The 17,079-nt window shown below is 39.0% G+C and overlaps 1 protein-coding gene across 1 annotated transcript; it reads left to right on the top strand.

Annotated features, from left to right (window-relative positions):
- Positions 1 to 4,296: 4,296 nt before the first annotated feature.
- Positions 4,297 to 16,986, top strand: tomm40 (translocase of outer mitochondrial membrane 40 homolog (yeast)). Its single transcript, XM_036592575.1, has 10 exons — positions 4,297 to 4,372; positions 6,033 to 6,244; positions 6,429 to 6,496; positions 6,951 to 7,043; positions 7,326 to 7,427; positions 8,849 to 8,954; positions 9,645 to 9,767; positions 12,059 to 12,135; positions 13,278 to 13,380; positions 14,561 to 16,986. Exons 2-10 carry the CDS (start codon positions 6,034 to 6,036, stop codon positions 14,698 to 14,700), a joined length of 1,023 nt encoding a protein of 340 aa, XP_036448468.1. The 5' UTR covers positions 4,297 to 4,372; position 6,033; the 3' UTR covers positions 14,701 to 16,986.
- The last annotated feature ends 93 nt before the right edge of the window (positions 16,987 to 17,079 follow it).

Genomic DNA, 17,079 nt, shown 5'->3' with positions numbered 1-17,079 from the left:
TTATTGTGTGCTACAAGCTTAGGTCTTGTCTTCAGATTGACCACACAGAATGGCCTGAATGTGGTGGTGATAAAGGTCTAGGCCATTGTAAACATTTGGATTTAGCCTGCTAAAGAAAGCTACTAGCTTGAGCAAGAAAGTAGGTGACACCTAAAACGGAGCTTAGATACAACATACAGCTAGTGACCTCTAGTGGTTGAAAAAGATTCCAACTCCTTCACAGTGAAGCCTGATAGGCTATAACCATCCATCCATCCATCCATCCATCCATCCATCCATCATCTAAACCGCTTATCCTTCTGGGTCGCGGTGGGGTGCTGGAGCCTATCCCAGCTGTCATTGGGCGGAAGGCAGGATACACCCTGGACAGGTCGCCAGTCCATCGCAGGGCAGGCTATAACCTCACAATTGTTTAATGTGTTAGCCATCCTCTAATAGGGCACTTCACTTTGCATAAAATGATGTCTTTATTCTGTGCCCCCCATTAAAGGGGAATAACACAGATGTTTTTTTTTAAATGTCTGTATAATGAATAAATTAAGATGTAAGTCATTCAGAGTAGTTTGATGTAAAATGCTCTGTTCTGTAACGACTTGCCAAGAGACTCGTGGTGGTGATAGGAACCAGATGCCTGGCCACTAAAAGCTCCCTCACAGAAAGTTATTACAAGAAATGGTTATGGTTATGAATACATTGTACAATTGTTATGGATAGTTTTTTCAGATTTTCCTCTATTTTACACTTATCAAAATATCATCGCTATTCAAAGAAAACCATATATCTCCAATTTTTTCCAATTTTTATTTTTCTACATCGTTTGAACACATCAACTGTGCTTTACATGTGTAAGAGTTTTATGATTAATTGATTTAATATGATTAATAGAAATGCTGCAAAATTACGTCGAAAAAATCTTTTCATTAACTTTGTTAAGAATGACTTTGCCTTCTCCTGTAAAGTGACTCTCACTGCCTTGTTTTATATATGTATGTATATATATGTGAGTGTGTGTGTACGTGTGTATGTACAAAATATAATTATATGGTAATTTTCTTTTGATACGAATGAACTGGAATAACATTTGCAAACTATTTATTACTCCTTCACATCGACTTAACTTCTTGCCATAAAAATGAAGATGTATTTTTAATAGTCGTATGGACGTATTTCATACATTTTTTTAAATGTACAATTACCGATACAAGCAATAGCAATAACGGCTTAATACAAATCAAACAGGGACAGTTACCCCCTGACAACAGATGACCTCACAGTATAGCTTGGAAAAAAGCATGATAATATTAGTGCTAAAATGTGATGCTGAATCAGGACTAAGACATTGCATAAAATATTATGAAATCATGCTATGAACAAATAAATAAATAAATAAATACATAAATCCTGCTGCAGTGCTCTGGTATTGTGTTAGTAGATGTCTTTAGTGTTGGAAAAATGATTTATAGGGTCCTAAGGTCTTATCAAAAGAGATTTAAAAAAGGTGGTGTGTTCAACACTGTATGACAGGCTGTTATCTATAAAACTGGACAAATTTACAGCCAAAATTCAAGCTTTGAGACGGCTGCTAATACTGTTTTTAGCTATGCAACATACTTTAACCTCAAAGCTCCAGTGTAAAAATATAGGAGCAACCTTGTCTGACTGACCACCCTTGGGGTAAGCGGGAAAACTGTGTACATTTTCACCAAACTATCACTTTAAGGCATGGGTGGGGAACTGAGGACTGGAGTCCAGCACAGTTTAGTGATTTCCCTGCTCTAGCGCACCAAATAAAACTGGCAGTGAGCTGATGAGTTGAATCAGGTGTGCTTAAGCAGGAAAATCAGCAAACTGTGCAGGAATCCGGCCCTCCAGGACTGGAGTTCTCCACCCCTGCTTTAAAGTGTCAAAGAATAAATGAAGACCAAGAACAGCAAAGATGACATGACGCTGAACCAGCATCTGAAAACACACTGGAATAAGACTTTCTTGCAAGATCCTCACCAAACACCAAACTGTAATGTACAGAGCCCATAAAGTGACATGGTGATTGTTTTTTAATAAGGTGTGGCCACAAATCTATACATTGGAACCACAAATTAAGTTTCTGAAGTCCACAAATTAAAGTTCTCGTGGCCGTTTGGCCACAATATATTACTTTGTGGCCACAAGAAGCTTAACCCGTGACCTCAATATATGAATTTGTGGCTTCAATATATTAATTTGTAGCCCTGAGAAACTTTACTCTTGGTCTCAATATATTGATTTATGTCTGATTAGAGCACCGTGTCACCATGGGGCTCTGTACAAATGACCTGAAAAGTTTTTTTTTTTTTGTTTCAAGTTTTCCCAAAGGAAGTGTAGGTCTGTGTTCAGATGGTGGAGCGTATTCTGTGTCTGTGACAAATTTTGCAAAGCAGAGAAGAAGTGGATCTTCATGGGTGGTGTTATGTGCAGGAGTCTTAACCCCCATCACACATCATACCGAATGGACAGACTGAAGAGACTAGCAATTATTGTGTTTCCAGCAGGTTTAATTCTTCCTAATCAGGCCGCCTAAACATTAGCACAAGTACTCACTAAGCTACAGTGGTTAGGGGTACTCATCGCCTATTCCTCAAGGTTTTTTAAGCAATGTGTACTGGATGGCACACATGCCAGTGAATTAATATTCATCTTTAAGCAGTGTATTATTTATATGGCAAAAGCAAGCAAAAATATCCTGCTGTTCAGCCCTGTGTTTACCTCCAGTTCAGTTTTACCTGCCCTCTTTTTTGATTGGTTACCTTACGAAAGGAAAGAGCTTTTCTTCTTAAGTTGAACATTTTTCAACTCGATCCATGACAGAAATATCTGCAATTCATGGCGGAAAGAGTGGAGCCTGCGAAATCCACATCGTGCCATTGGATATAATGGCATTTACTACTTGTGAACTACTAACAATCCATGACCTTTTCTGGCAAGATCTTCAAAATGACAGAAAATGACAGGTTGGGTGGAACTAAAATGCTGAAATGTGTTGGTTGCAGTGAATTCAAAATTTACCTATAGAATTTTAGACTATCTGGACTGGAGAGTGTACAGTGAGCTTTGAAACTGTAACAATGTTTACATACTACATCAAACTCTTATTTTAAGAAAGTGAGGAAAGCTCATTTTTCGATGAATTGGGCCCTTTAACTGAACCATCTGGCTTCTTGATTACCTTCTATCTGTCTCCTGTCTTGTCTGTATCTTCCTGACTAAGACACTTAAGAGACTGGAGTATTGTGTTGTTATATGCCACTCTCCTTGACTTTAGCCTCAGTCCCTACAAACTTTCAGTGTTTCTAAGGTTTTATTACAAATTCCCTTCTTTCACATGAATGGAAATAAGAATTAGGGGTTATTTTCAGTGGCAGTGCCAGTGTATTAAGTGTCTTGCTTCCTCTTTGCGGGTTCAGGTTCTTGCTTGTCATTACTAAACCATCTTGGCAAAAGTCTTTAAAGGGGAACTCCACAGATTGTTCAAAATTTCTTCATAATTAAATGCTTGAGATGTTATTCGGAGTGGTTTGATGTGAAATACTCTGTTTTAGAGAAACCTGCTGAGTCAGAATTGTTTACAGTGGTGGTGATAGGAACCAGACGTCTGAAGAGTTTAATGCCTCTAAATCTCCCTCACAGAATGTTATTAGATGAAATGGTGGCAGATACACTGCCTGGTGTGTAACACATTGTCTCAGTTTTGGCTTGAAATGTATTTTAATCCATTCATGGCGGAGGGGTTACATGCAGGGCGCTGTGAGGAAAAATAGTCCCCAAAGAAAACTTTTTTTTTTTTCAGATTCATGACTATATTACCATGATCAACATTACTTACATCAGAAAAAACTCAGAAGACACTGGTGGTTTTGGATAGTAAATAAAATGGCTATATTTGTGTTGTGTTTGTGACCCAACCCCTGGTTCCTGTCATCACCACTGTAAAGAAATCTGAGTCTTTACAATGAACTATTCTGCACCAAATCCCTCTGAATTACTTTGCTTACATCCCAATGACTAAATTATTCAAAAAGTTTAAAAAATTGGTGGAATTCCCCTTTAATTAACGTAGTTAAATCCAATCCTGTGGCGCTGTCCATTTAGACAACCCACTCAATACCCTTGAACTGGGAGGCGTGGTCAATATTACGTCTTTCCCCGACTCTCGATCTTCACCTATCGCCTCAGCAGGAAACTCAATCGTAGCCAATCCGCTTGCAGCTATAACGCACTTCAGCCAATCACCTTCGGATCTGTACGTTGTGGGCGGGCCAAGTCGTCAGTCTTGTAGGTTGTGCCATAACACCGTACCGGCGCTTTATAGCCGAAGAACTGGACCGCATTGCACAACGTGAGTATCACACGAGGCCTCACGAACCCTTTCAACTATCTGTTCATGAACCGGCTGCGTTTTCGTTATTGCAAATGTCACTAAATATACGCTTTAGGTCAACCAACGTAAGGTCAGACAGTGAGGGGAGCGTATTAGCTCTCAAAAGGAAATGCAGCCACTTCTCCAGAGTCGTATCACCCACCAGCTAACGTTAGCAACCTAGCTTGCCAAGCGAACCGTGAGGCAAGTCTTTATTTTTGTACTTGGTTATGAATTGGTCTTCATATCGGAGAAGCTTTAGAGGTTGTGGCCGGCACTGCTGACCTACGGACAGTTAACCAAGTTATTTATACTGGTTATTTTTGTTACAGTCTGTACGGTTTGATGGTGTAGCATGGCTTGATAGTTCTAAACTAGCAGGACTCCTGACCTAAGTCAAGGATACGCCGAAATAACCGATGCCAGGAAAGTTGCAGTCGTTGCTTGTAAATGAAGTCTTTCCTCCGTTACACAGTGTTGCATAGATTTGACACATTCTTGCTGTGAGCTTGATGTGCTGTGAGCCTCCTATGATTTAAATGCCCAAACAGCTGAGTATCTCAGTTCTTTTTAGACTAATAACTGATGTTTATGTCGGCTAATCACTTGTACATATGTGTTAAGAAATAATACCAACACCTGCAGTTTGGTGTCTAGCTTAAAAGAGAATTATACTGATTGTTCTAGATTTCTTTATAATTCAGTGGTTAAGATGTAAACAAAGTCATTCAGAGTGGTTTGATGCGAAATGTTCCTTCTTAGGGAAACTTAACGAATCAGACCTGTTCACAGTGCTGGTGATGGGAACCAGATGTCTAAAGAGGTTAGCTAATGTCTCTGAAAGCTTCCTCACAGAAAGCTAAAACATGTAATGCGCTGCCTGGTGCTTGATTCATTTTTTATATGTATGAGATGAACATGTTTTTTTTTTTTATTATTTATCAGTTAATTGCAGAGAGGTGCATACAGGACATTGTAAGACAAAGAAAAATTGATTTTCAGATGTACCATTATTTTACTATTATCAACATTGCATATAAAAACTCAGAGGATGCCTGTAGGTTCACTGGTGGTTTTGAATATAGTTAGAGGTGGGTGATAATAGGAAAAGTATTATATCATGATACTTCAAGACATACTTCAAGACATTTTGATGATGCATGAGATGAGTTGGAACAGACAAAATAGAATCTGATGTGCCATAGTTATAAATACCATAATAATAATAGTACTAATAAAAAACCTACAGCAACAGTTCAGTGTTTCACATACTGTGCTGAACTAAATCCAATTAAACACTTCGCGATGAAACATGTATTTTGTCAGTGTTCTTAAAGCACCGACGATATTCGCAATAAGCTCAGTAAAATATATTGTGATGTGTCTTTTGAGATATCGATAAAATATGACTGTTTTGCCCCCCACTAAATGTAGTAAATGTAATGGCTGCAGTTAATCAGTTCACACCAGACCACCCTGAATGACTTTGATTCCATCTGAACTATTGAATGATCGGTGTAATTCCACTTTAAGGGGCTCACTCTCATTCCTACCTCTTTACACTAGCAACACAGAACCCTCTTGAGTAAGTGATGTCATGTCAGCACTTGTCTTATTAACTGTCATTTTCTTATGGCAGCATGGGCAGTGTGTTGGCTGCCAGCTCCCCAAACCCTCCCGCTTCGGGGGGTGGTGGCACCCAGGCGGGCCCGGGGCTGGTGGCAGTACCTCCAGGGTTCACCATGCCCCCAGTATCTCCAGCCCAGTCCTCCACAGGCCAGCCTGGGACAGAGACAGAGCCCCCTTTGCCCAATCCAGGGACATTTGAGGAGTGTCATCGGAAGTGCAAAGGTCAGTGTGCCAAGGGCATTGCTTGTTTGACCACATTAGCTTTCATCATCTTCTCTCGTTGTATATAGCATGTATAAGTGTGTAAATGGTGTGAGTAACTCCGTACTTGAATTATGTCCATACTGTTGAGTACTGAGTAGATGACACTTGATCTGACAGTTTTCTTTGTTTCCCTGACCTTCAGAAGTCTTCCCATTGCAGATGGAGGGAGTGCGGCTGGTGGTCAACAAGGGGTTAAGTAATCACTTCCAGGTCAGTCTTAAACCCTTAAAGTCCCAGACTTGTTACATCATGTGTCTTATTATTCAGTGACTACATTGCAAACTGGCTGAGTTATTATTAAGTTATAGTATAATTAAGCATAATTAGTTTGTAGCTGGTCAGTTAATTGCTTAGACTATGGGACAAAAACACATTTTTATCATGTTCTAAGAGCATTCTGTCCAACCTCACTCCATTTGAGTTTCATTGGATATTTGGTTAAAGTAAGGCAGTCACATAATGCAATAAATGTAACCATTTTAGTGAAAGTATTGCAGCCTGATCTTTAACCATGTCACATCAAGGGTCCACTGATGTTTTTAGCATATTGTGACGCAAATCACAGTCATGATATGTAGCAGTGTGACTGCAAGGTGATATTTTGTATTATGCAGTCCTAGAGTAAAGAAAGCATGTCTATAACCTGTCCATTTCTTGACAACAGGTTAGCCACACAGTTACGCTTAGCACCATTGGAGACTCTGGTTACAGGTTTGGAGCCACATATGTTGGGAGCAAACAGACTGGACCTGCTGAGGTGAGACTTGTTGTTTCAAAAAAGTTTAAGATATTTCACTGATCTGATGGCCTTTTTATGAGAACAGTCTATGGGTTATGTCAGTACACAGTAATGCTGACTTCATGAGAATATTAACAGAGTGATTTAACATTAAATTCGTATGCCAAAAATCTTTTTCAGTACGAGATTGAAACCATTAAACTCACCAGGTTTGGCTCCAGATTGATTGTAATGTACAATAGGCATAATTAGTTTTAATACAGGGTAATGTAAATAACATATGCTGCTTTCTTTCCCTAGTCTTTCCCTGTAATGGTTGGTGACATGGACAACACAGGCAGTCTCAACGCACAGGTTATTCATCAGCTGACAACACACATACGCTCCAAGGTGGCTATGCAGGTGGGTGCTGCACACTGGAGAAAACAGTCAGCCTTTAAGAGATGAAAATGACTGATTTGAACTCAATTTGAATTGTTTAGTCCTGTATAGTATTAGCGTATATGTAGATCAATATAATATTATATTATTAGCTGACAATTCTAACTGATAATATGAGGTGATATAATTTGGTGAAAAATTAAACAGACTGTTACATTTTACCTCTTGTGTATGATTGACAAAGTGCTGAAATTAACAAGAAATTAAAGCTTTAAAACTAAGAGTTTTTTGGTCAATACCATTTTGAATATGAAAGACAGATTTATTGCTCAACTTTTGGCTTTTTTTGGCCCCATCCCTAATACGGTTTCACATCTTTAGGCTTCTCAACAGCATATGTAATACGTGAATAAATAGGCTATAAATCGAAATCTGTTCTATGTACAGAAAATATGTGGATGTCCAGGAAAGACGTTGAGCGTATTTTATTTTCCAGCAGCCAGTTTGCAACAAACTTATAGACTGAAGGTATCAGGAATGTATATGAGACTTCAGGTCACATGTGAATCCTGGGTTTCAGAGCTTGAAACCGTCACAGTGACCATTCCTTCACCACGACACCCAACAATCGCAACCCCGCCTCTTTAAAATACATAAGTGTGAACACGTCAAAGACGCTGTAGCTAGTTAATTAGCCTTAGTGTACAAGTAGACTGAATGAACTAGCTGACTTACCCCATCTGCACTTTGGCACTGCGGTTTCTTGCTCTGATATCTTCACTTCTTTAATTTTTATTTTAGGTTTTTTCCATCTCCCTCTTGATTTAACTTTCACAGTTGTCATCATTATGCTTTTTTCTGGGGCAGCAACATTTGCATAATTGGCCAGTGACCACACACTGAGAATGCAGTAGCCTTGTGTCTAGATATGTACACTCCAGTATTTGCCCAGCACATGCCATGTGTCCCGGGCGATCTACATTAATTTTATGTAGGACTACAGCAGCAAAACAACCATGCATTTCTCTCTCTCTGGCTCTGTCTGCAGCCCACACGCATAGAGGCCCCCTGGGAATTGTCCTGGTCCGCCTGATGGCAAGTCCATCCCTGATTTAGCAGGCTCTGTAAAGTCTGGCATAAGAACAAAACAAATGTGTTTATATCTGCATCATTACTGTTGCTTTATTGACCAAGAAACATATCAGTCAGGCACTAATTGTTAGGCAATAAAGGCAGGGTGTTGGTTATAGTTGTAAAAAAGGTGTAATTTTTTCTGACCAGACACTTTTTGCATTTGTAACTTGAGCATTAAGCACAAGCCCAAGTATGGAGTACTATCAAACCAAATTAAATATTCCTAGGATCATGAAGTTAAGTGATTTTATGATATGCCTAACCCATGCTTGTGATGAGCATGAACTTATCACAGTCTTATGTTACAGACACAGCAACACAAGTTTGTGAACTGGCAATGTGATGCAGAATACCGTGGAGATGACTTCACTGCTGCTATAACCCTTGGCAATCCAGACATCCTTGTTGGATCTGGTAATTTCCCTGTTCATTCCCTTTGAAATGTTTACAGAATGTTTCTCCTGAATTGGCCATTGCCTAAGCTTCTAATGCAAACTATCACTGTAAAAATTCTTTTCACTTATAAATGGGGTAATTAAATTGGTTTGGGGCTGGCAGGAGAAGAGACATGGTTCTTAAAGATAATGTAAGCACACACTGGTACACAGTTCTAAATGTGATCTCTTGTTTCTTGAAGTGTTTGAGTCATTAAACATATTACCTTAAAAACTTTACAGTGCCCCCATTTCCAATGCCAGTGTAACTTGAGTGGAATCAATAATAGAATTCGTCAGATTATCCCTGTTAGACTAGAAACTTGTAATTCAGCTCAATTTCACAGATCACACAGCAACACAAATATCAGACAAACAGCTTTCAGTCAGCATGATTAAATTTCAAGTAAAGACTGTGTACTTCTGACAAGGGTATAATCAAGAATATTACATGAAATGCTTTTGGAAAGAAACAAGGAAAAACAAATTAAGTTGTACTACATGGTTAGCGGGACAGTTTTCAGTCCCACTTCAGCATTCCTTTGGATGTTTTTTTGGCTATTATATGTTAAAAAAGGAAACAATTAAGTTTTTAAATGTTAGGTTGTAATATAAGAATGCAAGTACTCTTAGTAACACTACATTCTTCATGGTTTGTCTGCTGTTATAGGTATTATAGTGGCCCATTACCTTCAGTCTCTGTCACCTGCTTTGGCACTGGGTGGTGAGTTGGTTTACCACAGGAGACCAGGAGAGGAGGGTACAGTGACCTCATTAGTGGGCAGGTACACAGGTAATTATGCAACACCATATAAATGTATGTACAAAGCAGTTCCAAAGAAAATTGGGACAATATATTAAACGCTAATAAAATAGGAAGCAGTGATTAGTAAATTCTGTTTGACCTGTATTAAATAGAAAACAGTACAGAAACACTTTTTTTTTGTTTGTTTTTTTTCACCTGCAACACATTTAAAAAAAAGTGAGGGCAGAACCATGTTTACCATTGTGTTACATCTCCCTTCCTCTAACAAAACTTCATTCATGAACTGATTACATTTTGAAAGCAGATTTTTTGCTCTTCTTTTATACAAAACTTTAGTTGCGCAACCGTACAGAGCCTTTATTGCTGTATTTTGGGCTACATGTTTTCAGTGTGAGACAGGTAGCATCTGTATTTTTGCCCCAAAATGTGTACATCATTCTAGACCATGCCATTACAGACCCTGGCTTTTGAATTTTACGCTGGTATCTGGATGGCCCTTTTCTTCTTTGGCCTAGAAAACACGACATCCATAATTTCCGTAAACAGTCTGTAGGGTTGACTTGTCTGACCACAGCATACTTTGTCCAGAGGCTGTGATAGCTGTTAAGTATGGGACCTGTATTAGAATCATGGGCCTTTGGGTGCTGAACATTACGACCAGTGTCCCAACGCCTTATTCCCAAGTCTAAGGGAAATTGGCCCTGACTTTTAGGCTTTTTGGTCCATGCCTAGCTTAGGCTTGTCCATTTCAGACAAGCTGGAGCCCAGAGAAGTTGGTAGCATTTCTGGACGTTGTTGACATATGGTTCCTTAGAGTCTTAACTTCCATTTGCAGATACAGTGACAACAGTTTGTTCAAAGTATTGTCAAGACCATGTGGTGGTATCCATCCCAGAGGCATGCTGGTTATCAATGCAGATTTCTCTATATTCTATTGCACCGTACCAAAATATGGCCTCCACCCATCATAATGGACTGAGCTTTCCTGAAAGTTATTGAAAGCCTTTTCTGAGAGTTTTGTTTATCAAGCTAAACACTAGTGAGTCACCAGTAGCATAGTAACAGCGCATCTAAAAAGACCAAGATAATCTGCCTGCATATCATGCAAAAACAGCAATTTATGGATAGCTTTTTTCATGTTAGTCAGATAGTCCTTTCCTGTCAAAACCACAGTGATAGCAGGAGTCAGAGCCCTCCATCCAGAGAAAAAAGAAACTTATTTAAACTGCACCAGGCGATAAGACCGACACAACTGAGTTTAGCACATGCTCGGATATAAAACATTTATTTGAGAGGCTTAACAAGGTCACACCCTCGCTCACTGACGAGTCTTGCGCTGCTCATCGCTGACATGTTGAAACAATGTCAGCAACCTAATAAGGGTTGCCAGTTTATTCAGTAACTGTAGTAATAACAACAAATAATGATATGATTTTTTAAAAAACATTTTTCTTATTTATCATTAAAGTGACATGCATGTCTTTATTCTTATAGAGTGTTTACAGTTGAAGAGTTGCAGCACTATTCAGAGCTGCTCCCTAAATTTCCAAAAATTCCTTAAATTGCTCTTGTCCCAGCTATTTTGAAAGGTGTTGCAGCTCTTAGTTTCAAAATGAGAGTATATTTTCATAAAACAATCAAGTTAATAAGGTAAAATGAATTAAATTTCATTTGCATATCATGTACTGTCCCAACTTATGCAACCAAGGCTTGTATATTGACAGATTATTCAACAAATTGAAATTTCACAACAGTACTGTACGCAGTCTACTACAGTGCAAAAACAAAACAACTGGGCTGTGAAGTACAAGTCCCATTTCCTCTGCATCTTTCTGGAATTTTCAATTTGGAAACTACTGTTCTCCCACTTATTTTCCTTTGATTTTCCCTTCTTATGCTAAACTCCTCAGAAATATCTTCTTTAGCCATTTTAGAAACACATGAGAGAAATTTGTTCGGCAGCTACGGTGGGTTTGGGTAGTTGCTTTTGTGAATGTTAGTGTCTCTTTGAATGGGAATATAATGTATGAGAGCTTTGGGAACAGCTTTTGTTGAGAGGACACAGCTGTAACTCATTGGCTTTATTATTATAATGATGAAAGAGTTAAGGTGGCAACAGGTGCACAAACTAAGATCCAGTGAAACACTGAGCGATTTGGTGTTATACTTGGAGTTGGAAGCTTTTGTGAACAACAGCCAACAACCTGTACTTACTGTCCATTTTGATTATAAATAAAACGGTGGTCTCTGACTTTTGCACAGTACTGTAGATGGATATGTATATAGATCTATACCAATGACGACACTATTGTTTTCAGGTAACAACTATGTGGCCACGTTGACGGTTGGAGGAGCTGGTGCGCATGCTTCATATTACCACAAAGCTAATGACCAGGTAACCTTCAGTTTTATATGTTCCATTTATATGTTCCACCCTTTATCAAAGGTTGTCTCACAAAAGTAAGAGACAGAAGCCACGTTTAGAACCCAGTACATTACTGGCTTTGCTGCTAACGTTTGGACTGCATCATTTACACTTGCCGCCATTAATTGGTATTTTACTGGGATGCACACGTTCAGATTTGTCCTGTTAAACAGGACATGATTTCCTCTGCATAAATGGCTCCTTCATTTCCAAAGCAAGTACAAAAGCACTTCTAGTAACTACTAGTGCGAAAACTGAAAACTCAACTCAATAAATAAAAGACTTAAAGAAACATTCCACTTTGTCAAAGGTGCTGCGTCAGTTTTGTGCAGTCGCAGCCTGAAAAATAAAGAAGCGCCTTTTTTCCATTCTCTCAAGCAGTTTAGAATCATGCAAAATACGTTTATGTTTTCCACTCTCAAAATCTGAAAGCTTGACTGTAAAGCAAATAGAAGCCAATACATGACTCAGCTTTCCCAGTAATGTATCAGGTTTTGTTCACACAAGCCCTCCTGGTGATTTCCTGGCAATTACATTAGGTCTTGTGTCGATCAGTTGTCGCAACAGCTTTACCGGGATTTCCATTTCGGCTTGCATTCACACTTAATCCCTTCTTGTTTAATTACAGTTGTATTCCCAAGTAAAAGTGGGGCAATTTGGGGGAAATATCTAATCGTGATTTTTCTGACCAATACTGCAGTTGCGATAAAGAAGATACCTTTTTATCTCATGAGAACCAGCACATCCATTTTTAAGGCTTGGGACTTGAACGCAAAAAGTATTGTGCCAGACCGATACTAAGATCTGTGTCATTACGTTAAATTTCCTCTCTTCAAACTTAAGATAATGTTGAATGATGTAGGAGTAATTAAACTCACAGCTCTTGCATTTTGAGAACTGCACTCTTTAGTTGTGATTTTAATATAAAAATGATAAATCCTTAAACACAATTTTAGAATGTCATCAAAATGCTGCTGGAATTTATACCCTACATAAAATGTTTTAACTAAATTTATCCACGTGTACATTAATGCTGGAGTAATAAGGTCACTGATTTGACTTTATGAAATGAATGAGACCCACTTTCTGAACCTTCTCACTGCTTCCTGCAGTTACAGGTCGGGGTGGAGTTCGAGGCTAGCACACGGACGCAAGAAACAAGTGTGTCATTCGGCTATCAGGTGGATCTCCCCAAAGCTAATCTTCAATTTAAAGGTACCTTCTGAAATTAAGTCCTAAATTTTTGCGGTAGGACTGCACAATACATTGCTTGTTGTTTGTTATTGTACAGTATTGGTATTTACAGTAATTACACCTGTAAGCAAGAGTTTGAAAACCCCTGATCAAATGACATTTTGTTGATTGATGATGTTTTGTGAAAATTAGTTAATTAACGCCTAAAGTCATTAATAAGTGGTTATAAAAAGGGCAATACTGACTTGTTTCTTGCCAAATAGTGAGCCTACATTTGTCTGTAACGTTATATTCAAATCTTACTGGCTAATTATCTTCTCTATGAGTCAGCATTAAACTTGTCATCTTAATCAGATATTCATCAGATATAACAGGTCACTGTTTCTTTTTAGGCGTTAAAACTGCTTATTGATGTTTATGACCTAATTAATATCCATTAACAAACTTAATTTTAAACTATTTAGAAACCACCTTTGTAAGAGTAGGGTTTTATAAGGGTTGGCTCAGATTTCAGATATCTGGACTCTGAAATTTGGATGAGAAAAGCCCAATTCAGACAGGATTAGTTTCCTATGGGGAGGTGGATTAATGGCAGTTCAACACAGGACGTCTGTAATGTTTATGACCAGTTCGCACGGGATAAGAAATCTCTTAAATCTCTTAAAAGTGGAAGTGGCTGCTCCTGTTACAGCAGAATGAGTAGAAAACTTGTAGAAACATTTAATTTAGCTGCTATTTTGTTATACCTTAACCATCTACCTCACTGTCTTAAGGGAATGCAATGGAATGCTTGGAAATTTACAGCCAATGACCAACCACAGACAGTCAATTTTTTTTTCTGTAATTTTGACATGTTTTGAGTTGTACATGTAGGATAGGGCAGTAACTTTACATCTTCAACTTTTCCAATACTTAAGAAACTTTTTCACAGAATATGATAGCATTTTTACTGACATGAAGATTCACAAGGGGTTAACATAACCTGAGGATATTTCTACAGCTCGGTTTGTAGAAGGTAAAAAGCCCCAGAATCTTTACAGGTGTGAGTGCGCATTCTGTAAAAATGAATGACATTCGGACGTGACTAAAACAACTGAGAAACGCAGGATAAAAATGACATGACCCAACCTTCTCATATAAAACTAATCATGTAAGTGAGTTTGTAACCGATGTTTAACTTCTCCATTAAATTCCATTCCAGGTTCATTAGACAGTAACTGGGTGGTAGGGGCCACAATGGAGAAGAAGTTGGTCCCCCTCCCTCTGTCGCTGGCTCTCGGCGCCTTCCTCAACCACCGCAAGAACAAGTTCCAGTGCGGCTTCGGCGTCACCATCGGTTAGAGCGGCACGGGCGGCCAAGACTCTCAGCAGCTCTGCCCCTCCACCAGGCTCGGACTGGTGCAGAGAGACAGGGGGACATGGACCAACACCGAAACTGAAACGGACTCGGAGGCGCTCAAACAGTACTGCGTTTTAACACTCACACAGATGGACCAGGCCAGAGCGCTGACAGGACTACACAAGCTGAGTCCATCAAGCTCTCTTCTATCTATCTACAAACAACAATCAGTCAAAAAGCAACAGTCAGGCAGGTTGTTTTGCTGATCATGTGAAACCACTTGATCAGATAAGTATAACATTAAAATATATGGGGAAAAACACATTTTCTTGTTTACTTATGATATGGTGCATCCAGGTTACATGGAGATGCCTTTTACATGTTTGTTCCTCATCATTTCTGCAGTTTTATAGGCCCAGGGGTCATTTCTGAAAGGGAAATCTGCCATTTTTCTTGGTCCTATAAAGAAGCAACAAGTACATATATTTAGTGCTTATTTCAGACACCTGTGTTTTGTAGGTTTTGGTCACTTTTATTTTATATGAGTGTTCTCAAGTACCCAATTTCCTCCTCTTTTCATACCAATGGCAGTGTTCAAATTATTCTGCTAGACAAAAAGTAGAAAATAAGCAGGTCAGCGTCTCTCATATCCAAGTCATACTGTAATGTACTGTTATGGAATGGACGTTTCCGTGTCCCTTTGTCTCTGACCAGACATACAAAGCTGTCAGAGTTTTGACAGGTAGTAGATGCCGGTCTTGTACTTTTTTTAGTTGAGGCCTCAGGCCAAATTTGTATGCTGGGTTTATATTCTTTAACAATCAAGTTGTGTTTTTTTTTGTTTTTTGTTTTTTTTGCTTTTTTTTTTTCCCCAATACTGATTCAAATCAAGATTCACTTTTTAATGCCACAAGTGCAAGACGTTATTACTTTACATCCGTCTGAGGGGACAGACAGAGAAGAACAAAAAAAATCTGCTTTCATCAGCTTTGCCTGAAAGAATGTCCTTTGACAGGGGGGTGCAGTTTGGTTTATGTTCATTTCCTAGGTCAGGGGTGGGCAAATGTGGTCCTAGAGGGCTGGATTTCTGCAGTTTGGTGATTTTTCCAGCTCAAGTTCACCTGATTGAGTAAATTACCAGGTTTGGTTGGTGTCTTAGAGCAAGGAAATCAGCCAACTGGCTTCAGTTCCCCACCCAGGTCTTAGGTTTAGACACACTGTTGCCACGTTGTCATTTGCTGAAGTGACCGTAGTTCATGTCCAATTGAAGAAAAATGATTCTGATTCTTTTAGCCAGCTAACTTTAGCCAGACTCCAGAGTGTCTGATATAAGTGGCAAAGAGAATCTCTCACTGGACATTTTTGACCTTTTTCTCCATAAACTGTCCCAATAATTGTAAAACCATGCACCTAAAACTTCAAGGTTCCCACTATTCTCCAACACACATGTTCTAATGTTGGCAGCTAGCTTTAGAACGTTCCAGAACAGACACTGACAGGCTAAATGAACCCGTGTGAACTGAGGAGAACATTCTAGACCAGTGTGAATGGGGAAGAACATTGTAAAGATTCTGAGTAATCACACGTACACCAACCCAAACGTTTGTTGAAAAACTTTGGGTCTGTGTGCTTTACGTTTGATTTATCAACCTTCAAGAAAAATATACAGGTTGAGCCAGTGGTCACCAACTCCTGGAGTCCTGGAGATCTGCCTTCCTGCAAAGTCTACACCTGCTTCAGCTAATTAACTTCCTCAGCCCTTGATTGGTTGAATCATATGCGTTTTTTGGGGGGTAGCTGCATTTTAGAAAAGGAAAGTAGAGGAACAGAGTTGGTGACCTCTGGGTTAAGCCATAGCCAACATTCAGATGGTGACATCTGCCTGAAAGGAAAAGGCAATGCAGTGGAATCAGGGGAACGGAAGCTTGTTACAAATACCGGTCATTTATTTAGCTTTTAGTAAATGAAGGGACTGATCTCTCGGTGTAACCAATCAGACTTCAGTTCCAGCATAAAACTGTTCCGAATCCAGACGTCATCGCAAACCTCCTGATGGCTGGGTTCAGTTTGAAACTACTGTATCTGCTGTATGAAACGAACGATCTGAATGATATTTGACTTGCCTGCCTGTCTAAATAGTGTGTATTACTACCCTGTGATGTTTGTTTATTATGCAATGATTTCTTGTCCATGTGACATGGGGAAGGTCTGCTTTTATGGGTGTTGTGATGGATTATTTTACAGTGAAATTAAATTGAATTAAAATCTGGCTCTGGTTTAAATTACAAGAATATGTATCTTGTCTTCAAGATTTAGATCATTTTAATTATTAACTATGACCTTCATGGGGAAGGGGTGGAGCAACAGATGTCTTTCAAGAA

Source organism: Colossoma macropomum, unplaced genomic scaffold (assembly GCF_904425465.1).
Source record: "Colossoma macropomum unplaced genomic scaffold, Colossoma_macropomum, whole genome shotgun sequence".
Taxonomy (NCBI): Eukaryota; Metazoa; Chordata; class Actinopteri; order Characiformes; family Serrasalmidae; genus Colossoma; species Colossoma macropomum.
Note: the sequence above shows the minus strand (reverse complement) of the source record. Positions and strands in the feature narration are given on the sequence as shown.